The 27,076-nt window shown below is 37.4% G+C and overlaps 1 protein-coding gene across 4 annotated transcripts in view; it reads left to right on the plus strand.

The window, feature by feature from the left end:
* ARFGEF1 (ARF guanine nucleotide exchange factor 1) overlaps window positions 1-27,076 on the plus strand; it is a 132,452-nt gene that overhangs the window by 68,843 nt on the left and 36,533 nt on the right. For all 4 annotated transcript variants that reach the window (XR_015140778.1, XR_015140777.1, XM_086336660.1 and 1 more), the window contains 11 exons: window positions 3,289-3,464; window positions 4,369-4,502; window positions 7,673-7,907; window positions 13,707-13,806; window positions 13,912-14,051; window positions 14,161-14,269; window positions 14,939-15,140; window positions 19,951-20,062; window positions 20,409-20,614; window positions 20,882-20,966; window positions 25,559-25,730. Coding sequence is in view for 2 of the 4 variants with exons in the window: in XM_086336660.1 (XP_086192786.1) it covers window positions 3,289-3,464; window positions 4,369-4,502; window positions 7,673-7,907; window positions 13,707-13,806; window positions 13,912-14,051; window positions 14,161-14,269; window positions 14,939-15,140; window positions 19,951-20,062; window positions 20,409-20,614; window positions 20,882-20,966; window positions 25,559-25,730 (1,671 nt within the window). In the remaining 2 variants the exon portion in view is untranslated. The remainder of the gene's footprint in view (window positions 1-3,288; window positions 3,465-4,368; window positions 4,503-7,672; window positions 7,908-13,706; window positions 13,807-13,911; window positions 14,052-14,160; window positions 14,270-14,938; window positions 15,141-19,950; window positions 20,063-20,408; window positions 20,615-20,881; window positions 20,967-25,558; window positions 25,731-27,076) is intronic.

The raw sequence follows: 27,076 nt of genomic DNA on the forward strand, positions 1-27,076 counted from the left end.
CCAGGCCTCCAGTAGTGAAAACACTGAGTCCTAACCACTGGACCACCAAGGAATTCCCAGAAACTCTTCTTAACCTTTAGGAATTCTTTCAAGATTTTGATCTCTTGATTGTATCTTCCTTAGTTTTCCAGTGCTACTAAAGACAATTTTTCCTATTTATATTTTTTCCTAGGAATTTCAGTGAGATTTATGAAAGGAGAAGATATATTAGTGGGCTTAGCTCACCACCTTGTAAATAGAAGTCTGCACTAATTGTTTAGGGAACAATTAGAGGGAGAATTAGAGGAAAAACATAGAGAATAATAATATCTGTTAAGTGCTTTCCTTGTATCCTTAATGATTTTATGTGTTTTACTTGTGTTTATTTATGTAATCCTCCCAGACTTGGAGATGTTTAGATACTGTTATGATTCCCTTTTTTACACATGAGAAAATTGAAGCACTGGGAGATTGGTAACCTGTAAGAAGTGGTAAAGTGAAGACTCCAATCCAAGCATGTCTGGCTTCAAAGCTTGACAATAAAAGAATGTTTTCAGTTCTTTCAAGAAATTTCCTAAGAAGGAAGGTATTATCAGTGATTATTAATTCCTTTAGAAATTTGATTAAAAAAGAAAAATAGACAGTAGCTGGTATGTGGCAAGAGTTGAAGGAAGATCATGTTTTTACAGTGTAAAGACTTGAGTGTGTTGGTTGAGTATTGGGGAAGATCCAGTTATGTGCACAAATTGAAACCGTAATATTACAAGAAAATATTCGGGGAGAAACGTACTACTAAATTAGGCAAGAAGAGATGAATTTTTGAGGCTGAATGAATGGTGTGCCAGGTACAAATATGAAGGAATGTTTTTTTCCCTGAAATGAGAGGGAAGGAAAAGATGATTGTTGATGTTAAGGAACTTTCTGGTGGGGTGAGGAAGAGTGAATTAAGTTAAATTATCTACTTAGCTAGGTAGAAAGTCTAAGTTATTTACTAAGGGAAGGGCAGAAAAAAAAAGTTTGGAGTAAGTGCTTTGGGAAACAATTACCAGTTTCTGATAATCATTATTAAATTTTTTGTGCCTTCTTCCAGGGAGTTCTTTATAAATTCCTCATCTGGTTTTCCATATATATATATATATATATATATATATATATATATATATATAATTCTTTACATATATATAGAAAGCCATAATAGTATTTAGTGTGGCAGACATTAGCGTATTACCAGGTACACTCCTTTCATTACCCAGATCAGTTAAAAAAGAAAAATTGGGCACATGTTATCAATTATCAACAAAATTAATAATAGCTACCACTAATTGAGAACCAGTTGTGTTCTTTTTGTATTGTGCATGTGTGTGTTTGTTGGTGTTCCTCACAGACATTGTTATAGACATTGTTATCTTCGTTACTTAAAAAACTGAGGCAAAAGAAGATGAAATGACAAGTAACTTATCCAGTTAAATGGTAGTGACATGGGTGAAACAAGGGTCTTTCATGTTCCGAAATCTGTGTTCCTTCTAGTCATTGTATTTCCCTTATGCTAGCCTATAGCTTCTTTTACTTGGTAGCATGAAAGGAGTGGTTCTTTGCCAGACAGCTACTGAGTTATGACCACAGACATGTATGTGTTCCTTTTTTTATTCGTATTCTTTGCCATTATGATTTATTACAAGATACTGAATATAGTTGCTGGGCTATACGGTAGGATCTTGTTGTTTATTCATTCTATATATTGATATAACATTAATAGTTTACATCTTCTAAACCCAACTCCCAGTGCGTCCCTCCCCTGTATCCCCTACTCCTGTAACCATAAGCCTGTTCTCTATGTCTGTGGGTCTTTTCCTGTTTGTGTCGTATTTTAGATCCCACATAAAAGTGATGCCATGTAGTATTTTTCTTTCTCTTTCTAAAGACTTCATTTAAGTATGATAATCTCTAGGTCCTATGTTACATCAAAGGGCATTATTTCATTCTTTTTTTTAAGCTGAGTATTATTGCAGTGTGTGTGTGTGTGTGTGTGTGTGTGTGTAAGGTTGGCCAAAATATTTGGGTTTTCCCATAAGATGTTACCAGAAAACCTCAATGAATATTTTGGCCAGTCCTACACACCCACACACCCATCCCCAAACACACACACACACACACACACACACACGAATCAGAAAACCTGAAAGAACATTTGGGCCTTCGCATACACACACACCCATCTTTATTCGTTCATCTACTGATGAATTAGAAAACATGAAAGAACATTTTGGCCAGTCCTACACACCCACACACCCATCCCCAAACACACACACACACACACACACACACACACACACACACACACACACACACACACACACACACACACACACACACACACACACACACACACACACACACACATCTTTATTCCTTCATCTACTGATGAACATTTAGATTGTTTCTTTTCTTGGCCACCACTGCAGGGCTTGTGGAATTTTAGTTGCCTGACCAGACATTGCACAGGGGGTCCTTGGCAGTAAAAGTGTCAGGTTCTAACCGCTGGACCCAGGGAATTGCTTACATTGTTTCCATGCCTTGGCTAATGTAAATAATGCTGCTATGAAGTGTTCCTTTTTTAAATAACATACATTACACCTAGAGTAGTTCTAAAACTTGGTATTATTTCATTATCTATGTTTGTTCTACTAGAAGTCATTTATTTCTGTTTATCTTACAATTGTGATTACTCAGAGTGACATACTGGAGTATATTCAGGGCCATTATTTCCATAATTGTTCCAAAGAGTCTATGTTATTAGAGGTATTAATGGGTGTTCTAAAAAAGGGGGAGTCTTGTGATAAAATGAATTTTGGAAACACTGCATATTGTATATCCCCTTCGGAGAACTCAATGCGTATTAGAGAATTAAAATCTATAATAAAGATACATATTTTCCATCATTTTAGTAATTTATTTGAAAATGGAATTTTGTTTGGAAGAATTTTCTTTTCATTGTCTTAAGGCATTAGCATTCATTAGAACTCAGTTTAGTAAATGCTAATATATTAGTAGACTACAACTAAGCCTCTGTTTTGGCACATTCTGGTTAGCCTTTCATCAGCTGAGTGTGTTTCATTGCTAGAGCTACTTACAGATCATGTTTGGATGTATTCCAAATGAATACTTACTTGTTTATGCTAACCTTTAAATGGTGCCAATACATCTTGCTTCTCATTGCTTTTCTGCTACTGTTTCATTTTAAATAGTCTATGCCTTTTTAGCACACTTCAATTAGAAATGTTTGCATGTTTTTTATTCTTGCCATTTCAGATATGGGAGAAAGGACTACCATAAATGTAAGTGCAGATGGCAACAATGGAACCATAGAGGATGGTAGCGACAGTGAAAATATTCAAGCAAACGGAATTCCAGGAACACCAATTTCTGTTGCTTATACACCGTCCTTACCTGATGACAGATTGTCTGTCTCTTCCAATGATACTCAGGTAGAAATAAAGGAAAAAGTCCTCTTCATCTTAAACATTGATAGGCTACCAGCACCTTGTGGTGAATATATCCAGTTGATAGTGCTGGCTGATTTCAGTTTGAGGAAATAAAAACTTTTTTAATTGATATAAATCTGAGCAGTTTATTTTCTTTAAAATATTGATAGCTAAATTTCCAACTTGGAATGTGTCTTATAGGTGTTCACATCTCCCTCCCATTGAAATTACATTAAAAAAAAATTATCACATATTCATAGGATACTTCTAGTATACTAGGAGAAGAAAGAACTTTTAGCTAGAGAACATTGTCTTTGTTTAGGGCTGCAGTGAAATCCATACTGTAGTAGTAATGGGCCTTCCTCATCCTTCCTCCCCTATATTTGGTATATTTTTTCCTTACCTTTTTAGATAAGGGAATCCTACTCTGAATCATTGCCCCATACATAGGGGTAAGTCTTCTTGGCCTTGCTGGCCTTCATCAGTTAACTTTTAAACATTGCCTGAATAGTCTCGACTGTCTTACGTCTTATCTGCACAAAGTAGACAAAATATAAAATAGGACAAAAAGATAAAATACCCAAGGACTGGTAGTAGAAAGCATAGCTTAGGCCATGGACGAGGTATCTTATCAAGGCACGATGTGCTATTAATAGTTTCTGTTAGTAGTAGTATAAACCAAGTAAACGTTAAGAGTTTGGTAGCTGGGGGAATGTTTTAAAAGAGATATTTATTGTTGGGGATGGGAGTGGCATGTCACCGTAAAGAAAAGCCATGTGGCCATTCCTCATCTGATTTTCCTTCCAATAGAACCCCACACCCTACTGATTGAGTAAAGAATATTGAAGACTGATATGATTTTATACTGGCAAATACCTGTATTTACATGGTGTGTTCACTCATTTAGGAATCTGGAAATTCTTCAGGACCTTCACCTGGTGCTAAGTTTTCCCACATTTTACAAAAGGATGCCTTTCTAGTATTCAGGTCATTGTGTAAACTGTCAATGAAACCACTATCGGATGGACCACCGGATCCAAAGTAAGTCCTCGGCTGTTCTGCCTGACTGATGCAGGTTTTGAAGCTTGAACCTTCTTGTGTCTTTGGGGTTTCTTTTTTCCTCTTTGTCTTTTAGGACCTTCAAAATTATTTTTTAGGGTTATTTTACTTTAATTAAAAAAAAGGAATTAAAAAACAGTGAGTGTCAGAATTTAGCTAGAGTAGATGTCTTGCACTATTTCTGAAAGCACACGAACAGCATTATAGAATTGTGTCTGGTTCATTGTAGGTGCTCATCAGGGATTGAATGACTGAGTGAATTATTTTTTCAGTATAGTACGTAACACTGGAAGTAATGTAGCCCTTTACATGTGTCCTTATGCTAGGCATCTGAAAGCTACCAGTTGAAAGGTAATAAAACCTAACAGAAATAAATCTTAAAAGTCAGAATGTAATATAATAACATACTCATTAAGGTCTGAAAAAATGCTATAAGATAACTTCCTCCTGTGGGGAGCAGGAAATACTTTAAGATAGGAATCACTTGTCTGATTCTCTTCTTATATATTAGTTTAAACAGTAGAGAAGTGCCATTTTTCTAAGTCATAAATTGGCAAATGTCTTTCCATTTAGATGATTCCAATGCAACTGATTCCTGCTGAAGATTGAGTTTGGGAATTTCTAGAGAGCTCTGCTCCTCTGATGTTGCAACATGATGTGTCATATACATCAGTTTTAGGAGAACTTCTGGAATAAGAGCTTGGAGAAGGCCTGAATGATTTTTAGAAAGGAATATTGAAATAGGGGGAAATTCATTTTAAAGACTCTATTTCAGTTTCTAGATGTCAACTGGGAAGAAGACTGGAGACAGTTATATTAAAAACTTTATAAGTTTTGGGAAACCACATTTGTTACACTTTCTACAGTTTTGTTTTCTTTTGTCACAGATTACTGATTCAGTGAGAAACATCTTTTAGGCCCCAAAACCTGGAACTCTCAAATCTTTTTAGGCCCAAATCCTGAGAGGCAGAAAGAAGTACAGTTTATTGATTGTTACATACTTTGAAAATACAGATGCTACATAAAAAGGATTAAGGTTGTTCAGATTACAATGTAAAAGTTGATTATAACTATATATTTAAAATTTTTAGTATGAGGGGAGGCGGAAACTGACAGCTTTGACAGCTCATTCTGGATTGATGAAACCTTCTTTAAGGAGAAGATAAGAATTTGGTCCTAGTGTTGAAGGCCATTTTTGCCATTATTTAAAAATATTATTGACCTTAAAAGCCTTATATGTTTGTTTTTCCTAAATCAAACCTTTAATATTACAAAGGATAATTATGAGGATTAATATAAATTATCCTCCTACATGGTGGGTTTAAATCAAATACTAGGAAATTTTGTTGGACCATAAAAAAAACCTTCTTGACCACCAGAGTCATTAAATACTGGAACTGAATTTTGAAAGAGATCAGATTTTCTACCCCTAAAACTGTTCTTTTTCCAGAATATATGATTTTCTATCTTGAATGGTATTTTTCCAAAATTAATGATCTCTTATATATAGTTACATAATTTTCTTTTTTGTGTTTGCTTCTCTTTATATTTTGTGACCTTTCTAAGATAATGATCCAGGAATTGTTCTTTAAGCTGGAATCATATTAATAATTTGAAACTACCCCATGAAAAACTGCAAACCTGTAATTTCAAGCTTGTTTTGCCTGTCAAAAGTATACTTGTGTTATAAGACAGTGATTTGCTCATTTCTTCATTGATAGATATCTTATACTTAGTAGATACTTAATGTTTAAATAAGAACATGAATAAATCCATTGATTATTTTGATCCATGCTAACAAGGCATTCTGTTAGATGCTGGGAATACAACTGGGGAAACATTAAAACTGTGTTAGAGAATGGTAAGCTACAGGATTTAGCTACCGTTGGAATTGAGCAAAAAGGGTGATAAATGTGAGCTAGACTAGGAAGTAGCAGTAGTGGATAAGCCTGGGAAAGCTTGGCGGCAAGGGGGAATACCTGGTCCACTCTGTATTTTCCTGTAGCTATTCAGTCGTAGCTCTCATTGTTTCTAACTTGATTTATCTACTTTTTGGCAGGGTGGTTGGTTTTGGTTTTGGTAATACTATATCTGCTGTACATACGGATTCATAGATTCAGAGGCATAGGCCATCTTGGAAACATGACTGTGTATTAATGAGCTGTGATATTATTGGTTCCAGTTTCATTTCAAAGATGGCAGTATTTTTTGTGGTTCCTATTTGCATAAAATTAAATATTCCCTGTTAGTTTTAGGTCCTTGAGTCGCTTGACACTTTAACCATAAAATTTTTAAGGTAGAAATCAAGAGCAATTAAGCTTACTATATGGTAGAAATGTGACTGAGTAAAATTTGGAATAAATAAACATAAGAACCATCTGCTAAGCATTTAAATGTGTCCTGTATTTGGAAAGTTGCCAAGGATAAATCACTCAATCTCCTTGGTCTATTGGACTTAAAAAACCTGTTTCAATGGGAGAAAAATTGTATTTGTGAAATCCTGATAATTAAAATTTTAGATATTGATCAGAAAAATAAAATTTTAAATTTAAGCTTAAATGTATTTTTCAGCTTTTCATTATAAAAATATTTATTAATAGAGTGAATGGGTAAGCTACTAAGAGGTACAAGTATTCTAAAAGCCTCTATTTTTTTTTTTTTAAAATTTAAATGGTTACTGAAAAAGTAAGCTTTAAATAATGCTTTGTTAATGCCCTAATAGTGTGTTTTATTACTGTTCAGGATTTTTGAGTAGCATAACTTAGAAAAAAAGTACTTTGGAACCTATTTATACTAAATTTGGCCCTTCGTCTGAGAAGTTCACAATGATTTATAAAGAGTGAAATATATTTGTGAAAGACAGGAACAAGGCATAAATCTTTTCTTGTTCAAAGGAGTAAGCTGATGTTAGATATGTGTGAATGATAAAAGTTCTTGAAGTTATGTGGTAGAAGAGAACACCAGTGGAACTACGTATTACTAGCGGCTAAGCTTACTTGTGTACTTTTCTTTTTTTATGCTGTTGAGTTTTCTCTTTCTTTCCATGTAAAGGTTTATGGAATTATGTGGTATAGGAAATATCTTCGGAACAACCCATTGTCACCATGATGCTACACTTGTCCACATACTGTGCCTTCTTTTTTGTATTTTAGGTCTCATGAGTTACGATCCAAGATTCTTTCACTGCAGTTACTTCTATCCATTCTGCAGAATGCAGGACCTATTTTCAGGACAAATGAGATGTTTATTAATGCTATAAAGCAGTATCTGTGTGTTGCACTCTCAAAAAATGGAGTTTCATCTGTCCCAGAGGTTTTTGAGCTGTCTCTTTCCATATTTCTTACTTTGTTATCAAACTTCAAGACACATCTGAAGATGCAGATTGAGGTATGTTCTGCATTTAGGCATTGTTGGATATTTCATTTGTTTCATGTTAAATCATATTTTAACACACTGGAAAGTTCAGAACATGAAATAATACTTGTGTATTGTTGTGTTAACATTTGCCTACAAAGTGCTAAGCACTCAGTAAGCACTAAGAATGCCAAATCAAATTAAGACATAGCTCCTGCCTTCACAGAATTTATAGTAGTTCCACGAATGATTTTAATTGTCTTGAATTAATTTGGTCCTCACAATAACTTTCCTATTGTATGTATGGTACGTAATAGTGAATTTGGTTATCTTGAAAGGAAGCTCTAAATAAATACTTTGTCTATGTGGTTTTAAGCTATTTAAGTTTTTAGTACTTTAAAGAGGTGATCACGAAGAATTATATTTTAGGGATTATATTTAGGAGATTTGAAATTTTAGCTTTTGTATTTTTTCCCCAATGTACTTATTATATTCCTCAAGTTTTCTCTTAACATCTTTGGAACTAGAATAACAGTTACATCATTCTAAAATATTTCCAGAGACTTAGCAAAATGAAACTAGGGGATGTTTCTAACCATGACATGTATTATGCAAGTGTACCAATTCATGATCTTTTTTTCACACCTTCAAATAATTCAGTATATAAAAACAGCACTTTTTGTTTTACCTATTTAATGGGTTTCTTTTCACAATTTGTCCTTTGTGGAAATATTTGTTTTGGTTGGGACATGATATAATTTAGAAACACTTCTGCTAGTCAACTTTTACCTTCATGTTTTGTTTGATATGGTATGCAGGTTACATTTTAATTTTTATTCCTGACTCTAATAATTCATTAGCTCACAGGAAGAATAAATTATTACTTTGCCAGAGTTTTAATATCTCCTTTATTGTAAATGTTCTGTAGTATCAGATTCATGTAGAGCATTATTATGGGAATGAGACAGAATAAGGCTTTGGTATTTAAAGTAAAAATTTTTTAATTTGGGTCCTATTTTTGGACAGGAAGAAGTTTCAGGTGCATTTTTGTTGTAAAGTTTTTGATGTTTGCCATATATATGTTAAAATAATACAAGGCAAAACTAGAAAGTTACTGTTTTTAGATAGTTTTTTCTCATTATCTTCAGGAACTACAAATAAGAGACTTTAAAATAAAAACTTGTGAAACTTTTGCTTCTGTAGCAAACCAAAAGTATTTCATTTGATGATGAGGCATTTAAATTGACATTAGAAAATTTTGGAAGACTTTTGTGCATTCAGTTACTACTACTCTGAGACGACTGCTTTAAGTACTATTTAAATGACTCTGTGAAGTATAAATTCTTATGGAACCAGATACCATAAAGCTCATTTAAGTTGTGATTACTGTTTCTATAAAATAAATTTGATATAAAAATTTTTGTGTAGGCATGAATTTAAAGGGAAATACTTAAAGAAATTTCCTGTCTGTTCATAGATGGTAGATTCTCATTAAAACTATTGTAGTAATAGTCTGTTGTTGTGTTTTTTTTTTTTTTTAAGCGATCAGGTTTATTTCACTCTCGATTGTCCCCTGTGGGGAGAATATGAAGATAAAACAAGATAAATATAGATATGCTTTTAAGAGTACCAAACATATTCAAATACAGGATGAACTGTGTTCCAGTTGGAGAGAAGCCAACATAAGACAACCTAAATTTGCAAAACAGAATTGAGATGGTTGTTACATGAAGATTTATTTTATGAGAATATTCACTTCAGAGTTTTTACAATATGATTTTTCCTTGGGTAGTAACTTACGTATCTATTTTAGAAAATACAGTTTATACACACTTTTTCAAGACAATATCTATTATGTGAAGACAAAGTACTTCTGTTATTTTACATGTATTTCATGATAGGTGCTCTGTAAATCTTTAGAATTTTTTTTTTAGAGCCCCTGTTGATCGGCATGGTGTCTTAAATTACTCTGATAGTCTTTTGCTTATTAGTGCAATTCAATAACCCATAGATAGTAGCTAAAGACGTTTTCCCCCTGTTTTCTCCAAATTTGTGTTTTTTATTTATCCCATAAATGAGGGATATTCACACTGATTCACAGCACCATTAAGCTTCTCATCTTTCCATGGTGTACTTACTCCAGACGAAATATCCAACAGTTCCATTTATTAAACAATTAGGTCCAAACAACTAAACAATTATTTTTCTGAGCAATGAAGTCTGCATTAAATTGAAGAAAGTAGGGAAAACCACTTAGCCCATTGAGGTATGACCTAAATCAAATCCCTTAGGATTATACAGTGGAAGTGACAAATAGATTCAAGTGATTAGATCTGACAGACTGCCTGAAGAACTATGGACTGAGGTTTGTGACATTGTACAGGAGGCAGTGATCAAAACCATCCCCAAGAATAAGAAATGCAAAAAGGGAAGATGATTGTCTGAGGAGGCCTTACAAATAGCTGTGAAAAGAAGAGAAAGGCAAAGGAGAAAAGGAAAGATAAACCCATTTGAATGCAGATTTCCAAAGAATAGCAAGGAGAGAGAAGAAAGCCTTCCTTAGTGATCAGTGTAAAGAAATAGAGGAAAACAACAGAATGGGAAAGACTAGAGATCTCTTCAAGAAAATTAGAGCAAGGAAACATTTCATGCAAAGATGGGCTCAATAAAGGACAGAAATGGTATGGACCTAATAGAAGCAGAAGATATTAAGAAGAGCTGGCAAGAATACACAGGAGAACTATACAAAAAAGATCTTCACAACCAAGATAATCATGATGGTGTAATCACCAACCTAGAGCCAGACATCCTGGAATGCGAAGTCAAGTGGGCCTTAGGAAGCATCACTACGAACAAAGCTAGTGGAGGTGATGGAATTCCAGTGGAGCTATTTCAAATCCTGAAAGATGATGCTGTGAAAGTGCTGCACTCAATATGCCAGCAAATTTGGAAAACTCAGCAGTGGCCACAGGACTGGAAAAGGTCAGTTTTCATTCCAATCCCAAAGAAAGGCAATGCCAAAGAATGCTCAAACTACTGCACAGTTGCACTCATCTCCCACGCTAGTAAAGGAGTGCTCAAAATTCTGCAAGCCAGACTTCAGCAATACGTGAACCGTGAACTTCCAGATATTTAAGCTGGATTTAGAAAAGGCAGAGGAACCAGAGATCAAATTGCCAGCATCCGTTGGATCATCAAAAAAGCAAAAGGGTTCAAGAAAAACATCTGCTTTATTGACTGTGCCAAAGCCTTTGACTGTGTGGATCACAGTAAACTGTGGAAAATTCTGAAAGAGATGGGAATACCACACTACCTGACCTTCCTCCTGAGAAATCTGTATGCAGGTCAGGAAGCAACAGATAGAACTGGAATGGAACACAGACTGGTTCCAAATAGGAAAAAGGAGTGTGTCAAGGCTGTATATTGTCACCCTGCTTATTTAACATATATGCAGAGTACATCATGAGAAACTCTGGGCTGGATGAAGCACAAGCTGGAATCAAGATTGCCATGAGAACTATCAATAACCTCAAATATGCAGATGACACCATCCTTATGGCAGAAAGCGAAGAAGAACTAAAGAGCCTCTTGATGAAAGGGAAGTACTTGCGTTTGAAAGAGGAGAGTGAAAAAGTTGGCTTAAAACTCAGCATTCAGAAAACTAAGATCATGTCATCTGGTCCCACCACTTCATGGCAAATAGATGGGGAAACAGTGGAAACAGTGTCAGACTTTATTTTGGGGGGCTCCAAAATCACTGCAGATGATGACTGCAGCCATGAAATTAAAGGATGCTTGTTCCTTGGAAGAAAAGCTGTGACCAACCTAGACAGCATATTAAAAAGCAGAGAACATGTGTACACCTGTGGCAGATTCATGTTGATGTATGGCAAAACCAATACAATATTGTAAAGTAAAAAAATAAAAATAAAAATACTTCTGTTTAAAAATAAATAAAAAGCAGAGACAGTACTTTGCCAACAGAGGTCTTTCTAGTCAAAGCTATGGTTTTTCCAGTAGTCATGTATGGATGTGAGAGTTGGACCATAAAGAAAGCTGAGCACCAAAGAATTGATGCTTTTGAACTGTGGTGTTGGAGAAGACTCTTGAGAGTCCTTTGGACAGCAAGAAGATCCAACCAGTCCATCCTAAAGGAGATCAGTCCTGGGTATTCATTGGAAGGACTGATGTTGAAGCTGAAACTCCGATACTTTGGCCACCTGATGCGAAGAGCTGACTCATTTGAAAAGACCCTGATGCTGGGAGTGATTGTGGGCAGGAGGAGAAGGGGATGACAGAGGATGAGATGATTGGGTGGCATCACCGACTCAATGGACATGAGTTTGAGTAGGCTCCGGGAGTTGGTGATGGACAAGTAGGCCTGGCGTGCTGCATTCCATGGGGTCGCAAAGAGTCGGAAACGACTGAGCCGCTGAATAACTGAAGTCTGCATTTGGGGGCAGGGTTGGAAGCACACATAAATTGAAAGAAAAAAGGTTTTATGTCATTGTTAAATAGCAGTTACTGACTACTGGAATGTATGAGCCTGTTGGACACTACACAACTTCTCAGACCTTGAAATCAAACTGGACACTGCCACCCTCATTTCTTCCTTTGATTTTCATGGACTACCTGCTACCTTTCATAGCAACCACTAATCCCCAGGTTTGCGAAAATGATGATGTCATTGAAAGGAATGTAGTGTGATCTAATTGATGATGAATCTGTGAACAGTCTTTTGAGGTTTCCACAGATACTCAGAGGGACTATTGTATTTCCCTCTGAATTTTCCCTCAGAAATTCTCATGGCATCCATCTTGAGTTTGCTTCAGCATTCTGGGGCGCCTTGGTGCAGTATTTGGGAACTGTGGCTGCAAATATGCATTGAATGCCTACTGTATATGCCACGCAGTGTGGACACAATGCTTAGCAAGAATGACCTTGTATCTGCCCTCTAAGAGCTTACAGTCTTACAGGAAATACTGACATTGGACAAGTCATAGAAATATATTAAATTTTGTGAAAGAAAAGCTCATTACAAGGGTACATCACCCATTTGGGGAGGCGAAGATGTTAGTAGTCCTAAATTATAAATATGAATTTTTGGATTCATAATAGCATGTGCCATAAAAGTTATTATGTTGTTCTAGGTTTTCTTTATCACTTATCCCCTCTTAAGTTACAGTTACTTTTCCAAAATAAATATGAGTCTGAAAATTCTTAGCTCTTAAATTGAAATTAATTAGGTTAACTAAACCCTTTGTGCTGGACATTATTTGATGTAAAGAATAGTTAGAAATAGTTTTATAGTTTTCAGACATAGATTTCTACTTGTGTGAATAATTATAAAAATATAACAATATATGAGAATTAGATCCTTTTTAATTGTGTAGATTATAACATTAGTTACTTTAAAATCTAGGAACCCTCAGGCTTGCCCAGTACTATAATGTCTGAAAAAATGTAACTGATGAATAGAATATAGTTTATGGTCTACGGGGGATTAAAAAATGAAATAGGAGTTTTATTAGTTTTGTAAATATATTTAAGAAATAATCTCCCAGAACTCCAGATTTTTGCAGATTTCATTTGTAGTGACTATGTGATAACAAAATACAGTGATGTGAAGTCAGTTCTTTTATTGCAAAGGCCAGTGGGAGTGACCAGCTCATGTTATTGAAGTCCTGACATTTCAGAAACAGAACTCTAAAGGAGTTGAACCCCAGGACCGTGGGTCCTGATCTTTGCTTTACAACTAAGGGACATTTACAAAGCGATCACATATATGAATTATAAACAATATTTTAAGTAGAGGTTTTTCCCTAATCACAGGTGTTCTTTAAAGAAATTTTCCTATATATTTTGGAGACCTCTACCAGCTCATTTGACCACAAATGGATGGTTATTCAGACATTAACAAGGATTTGTGCAGGTATTTGAAATTACCCTTCTTTATTATCTCTTTCTTACTGTGAGATATTTAAAAGGCCATATTCTAGATGCCTTTTGTTAAAATTAACATATTGCTCTGTTACAGATGCTCAGAGTGTAGTGGATATATATGTAAACTATGATTGTGACTTAAATGCAGCAAACATATTTGAACGACTAGTAAATGACCTGTCAAAAATTGCCCAAGGACGAGGCAGTCAAGAACTTGGTATGAGTAATGTTCAGGTAAGAACTTGAAAAACATTTTCAAATTGGAACTTTGCCAAGGAAGAGCTATTTGTTTTCCTTAAAAGATTTGTTGTTGTTTTAATTGCTTTTATGAATTCTTTTGTAGGAACTGAGCCTAAGGAAAAAAGGTTTAGAATGCTTAGTGTCAATTTTGAAGTGCATGGTTGAATGGAGCAAGGATCAGTATGTGAATCCCAACTCACAGACGACTCTTGGTAAGCTGATATTTGAACCTAATTTTTCGTCATTTAAGTAAGTGATACTGTGGAGGATGGTTGCAGATGCCACTGAACCAGTTTAATGACATCTTTCCCATTTAGCTGATGAAGCAGAGTTCTCTGTGAGTTAAATAACAAACTTAAAATTATGAATTTCTCAACTTAGTTATCCAAACTTTTTTCTTTCTAAATCTTCCAGAAGTATTTTGCATATCACATTAAAGTGAATCATGTTTATGCAGCTTTGTTAGAGGATAATTATAGAAGAAACATATAAAAACCAGAAATATTTTAAGAAGATTGACTTGTTCATTTATGTTTGACATTTACCCTTACTCAGAGAAAAACTCATAGCTGCAGGGTCATCTTGGTGTTATCTTAGTCAAGAGTGCTATGAGGGAAAACTATTCCAAAACTGTTCCTTGAGCTGAGAGCAGAAACCCAGTGAATACTCAGCACTGTAGTTGTGAAAAGAACTGATGGTACAAATTGTACACGTACTAATTGCAGTGTGTTGTAGTATCAGTGTATATGATCTGTTACAGCAGTTAATACATTATTTGTATTAAATAATAGATATTAAGCAACATGAAATTATCTTGCCTTATTTGAGAAATCTTTTTCCTTTGACAGAATAATTTATTGAGGCAGTTTTTCAACTTACAGGTCAGGAAAAACCCTCAGAGCAAGAGACGAGTGAAATGAAACACCCAGAGACAATAAACAGATACGGAAGTTTAAATTCCCTGGAGTCAACGTCATCATCAGGAATAGGCAGCTACAGCACACAGATGTCTGGCACTGATAATCCGGAGCAGTTCGAAGTCCTCAAGCAGCAGAAAGAAATAATAGAACAAGGGATAGACTTGTGAGTGTACGATTCTAAGGAGAAATGTTACTGAATGTTCCTCTGCCAGTTCTGTGCCGCCTTGTCCTGGGTTTCTCTACATCTTTGGATTATATTTAGTCCCTTCTTATTCCCACCCTTCAGTGAATAAAATGAGGCACAGTTCAACCAGACCCAAGACTCCCGGTGACTCCTTAGTCCGCGCCCCTTGTTCGTTGGAGTCTAGCCCAGACAGACCCTTGTGATGTGCGTTAATTTTGTACCTCGTTTTACATGCTGTTGAACATCATCCGAGCAGTTTTGCTTTGTTCATTTAGCTCAGTTAAAAGAACTCAGAAAATTTCAAGTATAGAACGTCTCCTGCCAGTGTTGCTCCTTTACAGGTTTCATATTTTCCTCACTTCAGTTACGGATGTGCTACTCTTATTAGTGATTGATTGTTACTGCTTGCATTTTTATATGTTGATAAGGTGATCACCTCATTTTCAGACTTGAATACTGTACCCGACTCTGCTCTTGTGAAGTCAGTTTTCCTGCTAAGCTGTGTGCTATCAGCTCCTGGGCTGTTTTGGGTCTAAATAGGCCCATACTGCTTTCCTTCCTCTTATCGCCGGTCTCTTCTTTCAAAGAGATTCTCTAAGGAAAACTGAACTTGCTGGCTTTTATCCATGAATCTCAATCCATGAATCTAAACTGTTAAAAAAAATTCCCTTATATGTTTACTTGGCTTGCTACCTCCACTGTAAAGCATTTCTTCCTGAATCTTAAGCAGCAGCTTTTGCTAAATGTTCAGGGGTCCCTTTTCACTGTTAATGTTAAAAGAAAAAAAGTTGATAAAATGTACACATACTTATCATCATAAAACTATAAAATCTCAAAAGTAGCCTCAGAAACAGCCATCAATACTTCATTGATTCATTTATTCTAACTGTTCTGCTCCTGCTGCTGCTGCTAAGTCGCTTCAGTCGTGTCCGACTCTGTGCGACCCCATAGACGGCAGCCCACCAGGCTCCCCCGTCCCTGGGATTCTCCAGGCAAGAGTACTGGAGTGGGGTGCCATTGCCTTCTCCATCTAACTGTTCATTCAGTATTTATTGAAGTCCCATCTGTTGCAGACATTATGCAAAGTGCTGGAAAACCTGAGGATTGAAACAGTCCTTGTTTCTGAGGTCACAGGGTCTAGTATTTGCAAACAGATGCTCGTATTGAAATTTTGTAAGTCACTCAGCAAACACATGTTTGGTACTTGGGACTGTTTACCAAGAACCATGAAGGTTCAGTTCAGTTCAGTGGCTCAGTCATATCCGGCTCTTTGCAACCCCATGGACTGCAGCATGCCAGGCCTACCTGTCCATCACCAACTCCCGGAGCCTACTCAAACTCATGTCCATTGAGTCAGTGATGCCATCCAACCATCTCATCCTCTGTCGTCCCCTTCTCCTCCTGCCCTCAATCTTTCCCAGCATCAGGGTCTTTTCAGATGAGTCAGCTCTTCGCATGGGGTGGCCAGAATATTGGAGTTTCAGCTTCAACATCAGTCCTTCCAATGAACACCCAGGACTGATCTCCTTTAGGATGGACTGGTTGGATCTCCTTGCAGTCCAAGGGACTCTCAAGAGTCTTCTCCAACACCACAGTTCAAAAGCATCAATTCTTTGGTGCTCAGCTTTCTTTATGGTCCAACTCTCACATCCATACATGACCACTGGAAAAACCATAGCCTTGACTAGACGGACCTTTGTTGTCAAAGTAATATCTCTGCTTTTTATTATGCTGTCTAGGTTGGTCATAACTTTCCTTCCAAGGAGTAAGCGTCTTTTAATTTTATGGCTGCAGTTACCATCTGCAGTGATTTTGGAGCCCCCAAAAATAAAATCAGCCACTGTTTCCCCATCTATTTGCCATGAAGTGATGGGACCAGATGCCATGATCTTAGTTTTCTGAATGTTGAGCTTTAAGCCAACTTTTTCACTCTCCTCTTTCACTTTCATCAAGAGGCTTTTTAGTTCTTCACTTTCTGCCATAAGGGTGGTGTCATCTGCATATCTGAGGTTATCCTTATATTTGATATTACAGTCCAAGTATGGGCAAAATATATTTTCTACTAGTACTGAGTGATGTCCATAGTGGAGTGTTATACAGAGTTATGCCAAGGTAGGAAAATTCAGTTTGAAGTATTAATACTGAGGAGTGAGGGAGCACTCACTGGGCCCCTGAGTGGACATGTCCCCTGCCTCCAGTTCTCCTCCCAGCCACTGCGCGTGCATTCTGCTTCACACTTCAGTGAGCACAGTGTGCTCGCAAGGTACTCTTCCTCAGCTCTTCCTTTCATGACACCACTCTGTCCGGTCCCTCCTACCTTCTGACCATGCCACCTCAGTCTTGGTATGGGCTCTTCATCCAGACCACATGTCTTAACATTTCCAGTGTCTGTCCCTCATGACTTCAACTACTGTGTGCTAACATCTCACAAGCCTCAAGTGTTATTTTTCACATAGAAACTCTACTGAACTCCAGACTCTTCTCTAATTGCCCATTGGACATCTCCCCTGGACACTGCATAACTTCTCACACTCGGCATGTCCATAACCATATTTATCAGTCTCCATAATCAACTCCCCAATACAACCCAAAACAAACGACAAATAGAAAACCCTATTGTTTCCCATCCAGGGTAGTAACCCCAGCATGCTACTAAGTAATGAGCTAAAATCGCAGGAATTACCTTAGATTTCCTCAGTTGATCTGATTTGTCACTAAATCCAGTTGATTCCACTTCCAGAATATTTCTGCAGTTTATTGTCTTTATCTCCCACAGTTGTTTTCTCAAGTCACGCCATCACCATTTCATGCCTTGAGTATTAAACTCTTTGAGTTGGCTTGCTTTCTTTGGTCTCATTTATTCTTTCATCTTTTCTTACACTTAGCTGGAGTCCTCTTTCTTTGAATGAAATCTGCTTCTGTTTCCCTCCTCTCTCCCTGTTAGAGGATAAAGCCACAGCTTTTTCTCATAGTTCATAATACCCTCATGATTTAAATCTGCTGGTCTCTTAGGTACCTCTTCATCTCACCTGATTTTTCCAACAATGCAGAGCTATTTAATATCATGCTGTCTTATGCTTTATGCTTTTGTGTGTTTGTATGACCTCTTCCTCTCTGGGATATTTTTCTTACTGTTCATAATAGTTGTCAGCATTCTTCAAAGCTCAGCTCCATAGTCACCTTCCCAGGAGCTCGATCACGGTCATCTCTGTTAACCAGTCAACTCCTCTGCTGCGCTGTCTTCTCAATAATACATTATTTGTTGCATTTTCACTGTTAAATGTTTTCTTAATTTATAAAAATTTAAAAATAATTTTTACTATTACAATTTAAAAATTTTTTCCTCAGTTAGAGTGAGAGCTTCTCAAGAGCAGAAGTTGTGTTTATCTCCGGGAAGAATGCTTGATTTTGATTTGTGTATGTGGCAGCAGTTTAATTAGGAGTTGATAGGGGAGTGTTGGGAGGACAGAGCAGGGGAGGACATTTCAGACAGAATGGCACTGGCAGAGGGACAGGAGGACATTTGAGGACCATGGTTAAGCGCGGCAGGAGGTGACATGAGAGCACTGAGTTGGATCCAGATTACAGGGGCCTCTCTTCTCCATGTAAAGAAGGTTTTGTCTTGTTCTCGGCGTTGGTATTCTATTGAAGGATTTTAAGCCAGAGGTCCAACAGCGACAGATTTCTGTTTGCGACACATGACCTTGCCAGCAGCTTGAAGAAATTATGGGAATGTGAGCAAACACGAGATAGGGAGACCAGTTAGGAGTGCTTGCAGTACCCAGGTGATGGGGCCACAAACTAATTGTTGGACCAATGAAGGGAGAAAGAAATGATTTAGGAACAGAGAGGTGACACTTGACTCAGATATTAAACCATGAAGGAGAATTCTCCAGTGAATGGAGCACAAGGGCATGTGGAGAAAATAAGATGCTGCAAATGCTTTTTGTTTAGGGAATGAGAAGGGGATGCGTGGAGGTGGATGAGAGGAACAAGCTGTATGGAGGAAGGTTTTGTATGTCTGTCTAATCAGTGTGAAGTTTATTTTGAAAACACTGGGTATATAAATTTTTTTTATAAGGGAAATAACGCCATCTGGTTGTAGCTAAAACAGTCACCAAAATTCCAGTTGTGTGTTTTAAAAGCAAGAAACTTAGAATTAATCATTGAATAAAAGAATGAGCCAAGATTACTTGAGTACTTGTGCTGCTGAGTTGCTTCAGTCATGTCCGACTCTGTGTGACCCCATAGATGGCAGCCCACCAGGCTCCTCCGTCCCTGGGATTCTCCAGGCAAGAACACTGAAGTGGGTTGCCATTTCCTTCTCCAAGGCATGAAAGTGAAAAGTGAAAGTGAAGTCGCTCAGTCGTGTCTGACTCTTAGCGACTCCATGGACTGCAGCCTACCAGGCTCCTCCGTCCATGGGATTTTCCAGGCAGGAGTACTGGAGTGGGGTGCCATTGCCTCCTCCGTGAGCACTTAGGGAGACTGTATATTAAAAGCATGAGAAATTTAGTATTCATATCCTTTTACTCAGAGTTTATCTACTGAAGGGCCTTATCTCACATATGAAATGATCTGTATCAATGATAAAGATTGCCCTCCATTTGAGATTCTTGTCTAAGAAGAAAAAATAAAACTTTGCATAATGTATTATTTTGTGTGCATTTGTTCATTGATTATTTTAAGTAAAGTGCTGGAAACCTAATTTACTGTAGTTTTAGATCTTTTCAGGGAATATGAATGGCTTTCTGTTTCTAATGTTCCTTTTAACTTTAACATCATCCAGATTTACTAAGAAACCAAAGAGAGGAATCCAGTACCTCCAAGAACAAGGGATGCTTGGCACCACCCCTGAAGACATTGCCCAGTTCTTACACCAAGAGGAAAGATTAGACTCAGTAAGAACACCATGTTACTTCATCCTAGCCTTTTCTATAGGATTTCTTTTTAAGTTAACAATAATATGTGTTGCTGCCCCTTTCAAATGCCCTAAGTATGTAAAAATAAACTAGCTAGCTGTTCTTAATTTTGCTTTTTAATTTTCTATATTCAAAAAATATCTTGATTTTTATTTTTTAATGCATTTTGGTACATTTAACTTCACATTCAAAATAGTTAATTAACCCTGTGGTTAATGGACTAGTTAACTGTGGATCTTATGGACTTCTCTGCTTTTTAAAAAATTGGGTGTGTGGGAAGTGTAATGTTCCACTAGGATATCAATTTCTGTCTTTTATTCTTCAGACTCAAGTGGGTGAATTCCTGGGAGATAATGATAAATTTAACAAAGAAGTCATGTATGCTTATGTGGACCAACATGACTTTTCAGGAAAAGATTTTGTTTCAGCCCTTCGTATGTTTCTGGAAGGATTCCGTCTTCCAGGGGAAGCTCAGAAAATTGATCGATTAATGGAAAAATTTGCTGCAAGATATCTAGAATGCAACCAAGGGTAAGCAGGATTCAGATTCAGATGTTTTTTGATTGCTGGCTGATTCCAGAACCTCTTCTGGGAGCCTTGGGTGATCCATAACCCCCTGCCCCAGGGAACTTAGATTGTCTACGACCTGGAAGTGATGAGACAATTCCATAGAATATTATGAGGTAGAACATAAATCTTGAGAGAGAAAATGAAAAGTGATGTGGGGTTAGAGGTAAGTTATTTAAATGGTGTATGTAAACAGTATAAGTTTATAACATGACACATTTATTTTTCCAGGCAAACCCTTTTTGCCAGTGCAGATACTGCTTATGTTTTGGCTTATTCAATTATCATGCTGACCACAGATCTTCATAGTCCACAGGTATGGTATTAACCATAATTTTAAAATATCAGACATCCAAGAAGTGTTTAAATTTCATTTGCTTCATAAAATTGTAATTTCTTCTTAAATATTAAGGAACTGTCACTAGATTTCTGATAGCCATTAATAAAAACATTATTTTTAAGGTTTTAGGTTTAGTTTCCAAAAACTTGGGGAAAATTATCTTTAAATAAACCTATTTGCAAGAATTTCTTATTGCTTCTTAGGGATGAGCTCCTAATGATACCTGTTAGAAGAAGTAAACTATATACTTATTATTAAGCTGAGATGAACTGGACAAATTGTAAAATTTGAGATTAAACTTTATAGGAATTTTTTGGAAATGTATTTTGAGATGTTTAAGACAGGATTGATACAGAAAGTATTGACCACATGTAAGATTTTAATCATTTAAAATTTGTCTTTGGCCTGCTACTGGCAGTATTGTAGAAGCAACTCACTTCCAGGGCTTTCATTATCTAGCATGACACTTTTTTCTGTGGTTTTATAAAGCAGTATACAGATAAAGACTTATTTGAATATTTTCCTATCAAGAATTTTCTGTCAGGTTTTTCACTCTAAAACAAAAGTAACTTTACATTTTACACTGCCTTCCTTTGTTTTTAGAAGGTCATACTTTTAACAAATTTTGTTCTGCTAATGAACTATAACATTAAACGCATCTATGTCATATCTTCTTAATTTTCTTTTTTATTGTAGTTGATTTACAGTGTTGTGCCAGTCTCTGCTATACAGCAAAGTGACTGAATTATACCCATGTGAAAGTGATAGTCGCTCAGTCGTGTCTGATTCTTTGCAACCCCATGGACTTTAGCCCTCCAGGCTTCTCTGTCCATGGGGTTCTCCGGACAAGAATACTGGTGTGGGTTGCCATTCCCATCTCCAAGGGATCTTCCCAACCCAGGGATAGAACCCACGTCTCCCACAGTGCAGGCAGATTCTTTACCATCTGAGCCACCAGGGAAGCCCCAGTTATACACATAGACATTCTTTCTTTAATATTCTTATCTATTACAGTTTATCCTAGGATATTGAATATAATCCCCTGTTCTGTTTCAGTCAGTTCAGTTCAGTCACTCAGTTGTGTCCAACTCTTTGCAACCCCATAAACTGCAGCACGCCAGGCCTCCCTGTCCATCACCAACTCCCGGAGTTCACTCAAACTCACGTCCATCGAGTCGGTGATGCCATCCAGCCATCTCATCCTCTGTCGTCCCCTTCTCCTCCTGCCCCCAATCCCTCCCAGCATCAGAGTCTTTTTCAATGAGTCAGCTCTTCACATGAGGTGGCCAAAGTACTGGAGTTTCAGCTCTAGCATCATTCCTTCCAATGAACACCCAGGACTGATCTCCTTTAGGCTGGACTGGTTGGATCTCCTTGCAGTCCAAGGAACTCTCAAGAGTCTTCTCCAACACCACAGTTCAAAAGCATCAGTTCTTTGGTGCTCAGCTTTCTTCACTGTCCAACTCTCACATCCATACATGACCACTGGAAAAACCATAGCCTTGACTAGATGGACCTTTGTTGGCAAAGTAATGTCTCTGCTTTTGAATATGCTATCTAGCTTGGTCATAACTTTCCTTCCAAGGAGTAAGCGTCTTTTAATTTCATGGCTACAATCACCATCTGCAGTGATTTTGGAGCCCAAAATAAAGTCTGGCACTGTTTCCACTATTTCCCTATCTATTTCCCATGAAGTGATAGGACCAGATGCCATGATCTTAGTTTTCTGAATGTTGAGCTTTAAGCCAACTTTTTCACTCTCCTCTTTCACTTTCATCAAGAGGCTTTTTAGTTCCTCTTCACTTTCTGCCATAAGGGTGGTGTCATCTGCATATCTAAGGTTATTGATATTTTTCCCACCAACTTGTGCTTCTTCCAGCCCAGCGTTTCTCATGATGTACTCCTCATAGAAGTTAAATAAGCAGGGTGACAATATACAGCCTTGATGGACTCCTTTTCCTATTTGGAACCAGTCTGTTGTTCCATGTCCAGTTCTAACTGTTCTGTATAGTACAACCTTGTTGTTTATCCATCCTCTATATAGTAGTTTACATCTGCTAATTGCATACTCCCAGTTCTTCCTTCTTTCCCTCCTTGCTTCCCCTTGACAACCACAAGTCTCTTCTCTGTGTCTGTTGAGTTTGTTCTGTAGATCAGTTCTTTTGTGCCATATTTTAGATTCCTTATACATTCTTATATATGTACACTCTCGTGTAGGTTATTTTCTTTTTAAACTTCTTTGAATGTTCTTTCACAGTTTCCAGATTGTTAAAAATTTCTGGCTACATACCAGTTCGGGAGCGTTCTCTTGACATCAGTGTTGTATCTTTGTGGCCCTGTTGCTGTCACTGACCATGTGCCTGGAGTCCCACTCCAGCAGTGCTCACTGCCTCTGAGGTGCTGCTCCCTGTCAGGCTGGTGTCCTTGCTCCCATTCAGCCTGCCGGCTCTCAAACAGCTTAGGAGTCCCTGTGAGGATAGGTGGCCTATTAGAAAATTGAACCCCATAATTAGGACCCCATGTAATTTATGATGCAGGACCAGATGAACTGTCACAAATGGTTGCTTTTTTTTTTTTAAGAATACAAGTAACTTTAAAGAATTTTCTTAAAACTAATTCTCCACTTTCTTAATTGTTTTCAGAGTTAAAATATAAGTGAATTTTCCAAGTCATTTATGTTCCTTTGCTAACTAGAACATTTACCTTTTATATATAGTGTGAATCAGTTTTTAAATTTTTAGATACATTTAGAACATGTTAAATTTTTTTGTTTATTCATTTTCATCAGTGGTAACAATTGGCTTGAAGAGGTTTAAGCATTAAAACTTAATTAGTCACAGCTTAATTTAAGCACATGAGAATAAACGTCAAGAGTAAAGTGTTCCATAAAAGATGAGCCGGAGAAGAAAAGTAGGATTATATTTTACGCTGCTCCCAGAACCCTGCTGTGGCAGAAGTGTTCCGTTTGCGCGGTGTGCTTTTATTTTCTGTACCTGAGACTAATGTATTCTATTCTCTAACGTGCTGGGAGCTCCTTCCCCTCCCTTCCAACCTAGATCCACAAATGTACTTTATTGCTACTTCAGATTTTCTGCCAAGATTTGTTTTGTGTCCGTCTCTGTCTCTCATTGGTATGATGTTAAAATATTGTACCATGTTCAGAATTTCCAGTGATGTTAATCTTCTTGTAGCCTCTTACTAGAAGCACTTGCTTGGTCATTTATTTTGATGTCCCTGCATCATTGCTTTTTTAGTACTCATTAGAAATTTAGGTGAAATGGCTTTCTTTTAATGTTTTTTAAGTGCCTTAACTCAAGTTTTTAAAGGTTTAGTATATTAGAGCGTTTTTCCCTTGAATAATAATGATTACATTTGAAAACTTTTACCATAATATTTTTGCTTTTTTGTAGGAAAACTCCTCTCATCTTTTCTGACATTCTAGAAAGATCTGTTCGCAGAGTAGTCAGAACAGGTGGTGCAGTGGTAAAGAACCCATCTGCCAATGTAGGAGTCGTAAGAGACACGGGTTCGATCCCTGGGTCAGGAAGATCCCCTGGAGGAGGGCACAGCAACCCACTCCAATATTCTTGCCTGGAGAATTCCATGGACAGAGGAGCCTAGTGGGCTACAGTCCATGGGGTTGCAAAGAGTCGGACACGACTGAGCACGCAAAAACACAAAACTAGTTAAATGTTTGTATCCCACTTATTATGTCTTCTGGACCTTCTGGTTTCTCTATAGTTATTTTTGCAAACTTCTGATGATTTACTACTGATGTTGATTGTTATTCTGTGTACCTTCTTCAAAATTTACAAGAGCCTTATCTTTAGAGGTGCCCTAAATTCTTTGTGGAAAGTGGTAGGAATATATTTAACTAATAAGTAAATATAGAGATGTCATGACTTCTGGGTTTTATCCATGGGCAGAAAAGTTTTGGTTGTGCTGGTTACCAAGTTCAGTGGCAGGGCCACCATCTTACATACTACAGATTTATACTCCACAGACTTACCATGGTATGCAGCATGATGTTACTGTCGTGCGTACTCTTAAACAAGATGAAAAGTTCAAAGAATACTTTGCCCACATCACCTAGCATTCAGTTAACCACACTGAGTCAGTCAGCAAGGTTGTTATCTGATTTTAAATTTCAGCTCGTGTTACTCACATCCACTGTTCCATAAAATCAGTTCGCAAATCATTAGCAAACACACTTACGTTCTTTTGAAAGAAGATCTGAATCTTTTTGGTAGCATAAGTTTCTAATGATTGTCATGATCCTATTTTAAAGACTGGCCAGAACTCTTAAACCTCAGGCAGAAACAGTTTCATTATTCCATCTGCCTGTTTTCTTACCACAGATCGCTCGGGGACATCACAGCAAGGTGAATTAGCGTATTGCCAACCTGGGTCTTTGCTACATTGGCCTCATTTTCTGTGACTTCCTTTTTTCACTTTAATGTCTGCCTTGTTTAGTATTTTCCACTTTCTGTCTCAAAGTATTTATGAATTCTCTTATATGAGTATTTTTCTGTTCATTTTTAAGAATTATAACAGTTGTTCATTTCTAGGTTAAAAATAAAATGACCAAGGAACAGTACATTAAGATGAATAGAGGCATCAATGACAGTAAAGATCTCCCTGAAGAGTATCTGTCAGCCATCTATAATGAAATAGCTGGAAAAAAGATATCAATGAAAGAAACGAAGGAGCTGACAATCCCTGCAAAGTCAAGTAAACAGAGTAAGCGTCCAGATCAACTGAATCCTGGTTGTTTAGGAGGGAAAAATACAGTTCTTAAAAAGATAAGTTAGAGTAGACCAAATATCACTTATTCTAATGAAAAGTTTTATAATACATTGTTTGATGATCTGATTATGTCTTTCTCCATATCCTGAAGAAAGATAGCACTGACCAATGATAAATGGAAAATGCTACATACTATGCATGAATTAGCGTGTGTTGAGTATACACTTGTCCACGAGGCAGTTAACCTCAGCATGGACTTGGAGAGCAGACAGATTGGTTAGGCAACCCCGGTAGTCAGACTTCAACTCTTCTTTCTTCTGCCTCCTTGTTGTCTACCAGCAACTTATTTCCATTGGTTTACCTATCATTACACGATAACAGAAGCTAGAAGTTAGGGGTGATTCAGGGAGATGGGGAAGGTTAGGATCATGGGGGAGCTCGGGGGGTTGGAAATCACTACTTGACATGCACCAGAAATTATATCACTCTGGCATTCCTCGATCTGACCGGCATCAGGAGTTACCTGTGCCTGGCTCCATTCTCAACATTCTATATGTATAGACAGTGGTGATTAAAGTAGAGCTAAAATTGGACTACAGGCATGAGGTTAGGGTAGTGGCTCGGAGAGCTCCTGCCTTTCTGAACAGCTTCCACTTGGAAATGAAATCTCAAGCTTCATCAAAAAGAACAGATTGCAGCAGCAAAATGCTGTTGAAAGGTTATTGGTGTTCAGTTGCTAAGTCGTGTCCGACTCTTTGCGACCCCATAAACTGTGGCTGTTGACAGGAGCGAGAGTCCAGAAGGCCTGTGTGATATGTGTTTCTGGAAGTTTATGAAGAATTACAGGGTGGGAGTCAGAGGCTCCAGAGATAATGTTAGAAGGGATAGTGGAGTGTAAAATGGCCTTCTCTTCGGGGAGTAGAGGAGTGGGCCTGAGGAGTGTTAGTAAGTTCTCCCTCATTTTATCGACAAGGAATCAGAGGTGCAGAGAGATTAGGACACCTAGAATCAGAGAAGCTTTGAGCTGAGTGCAGTACGAAAGCCTTTGTTAAATCTCTGTGCCTAAACCCTGATGAGTGGCAAAGGCTGGCCCAGAAGCCGGCGTCCTTGGCCCTTACTGCAGTCCAGCACCAGTCGGTAGTTCACACGATAACGTCATTCTCTTCTACCTGAAAAACCGTTCAGTGTATTGATCAGGATTTCATTTTTACACCTGAGTAGATGCCAGTTATCTGATTTCATTTTCGTTTTCGTACCCACATAATGATGTCTTCCTATCCCTCTTTGTGTGGCCTGCTCTGTGCACAGTGAGGAGGTCACTGAGAGAGCTGGGTGTGGGA

The sequence above is a fragment of the Bos grunniens genome, chromosome 14, assembly GCF_055505025.1.
Source record: "Bos grunniens cultivar Pamir isolate PY7600 chromosome 14, Bosgru_T2T1.0, whole genome shotgun sequence".
NCBI classification, from domain to species: domain Eukaryota; kingdom Metazoa; phylum Chordata; class Mammalia; order Artiodactyla; family Bovidae; genus Bos; species Bos grunniens.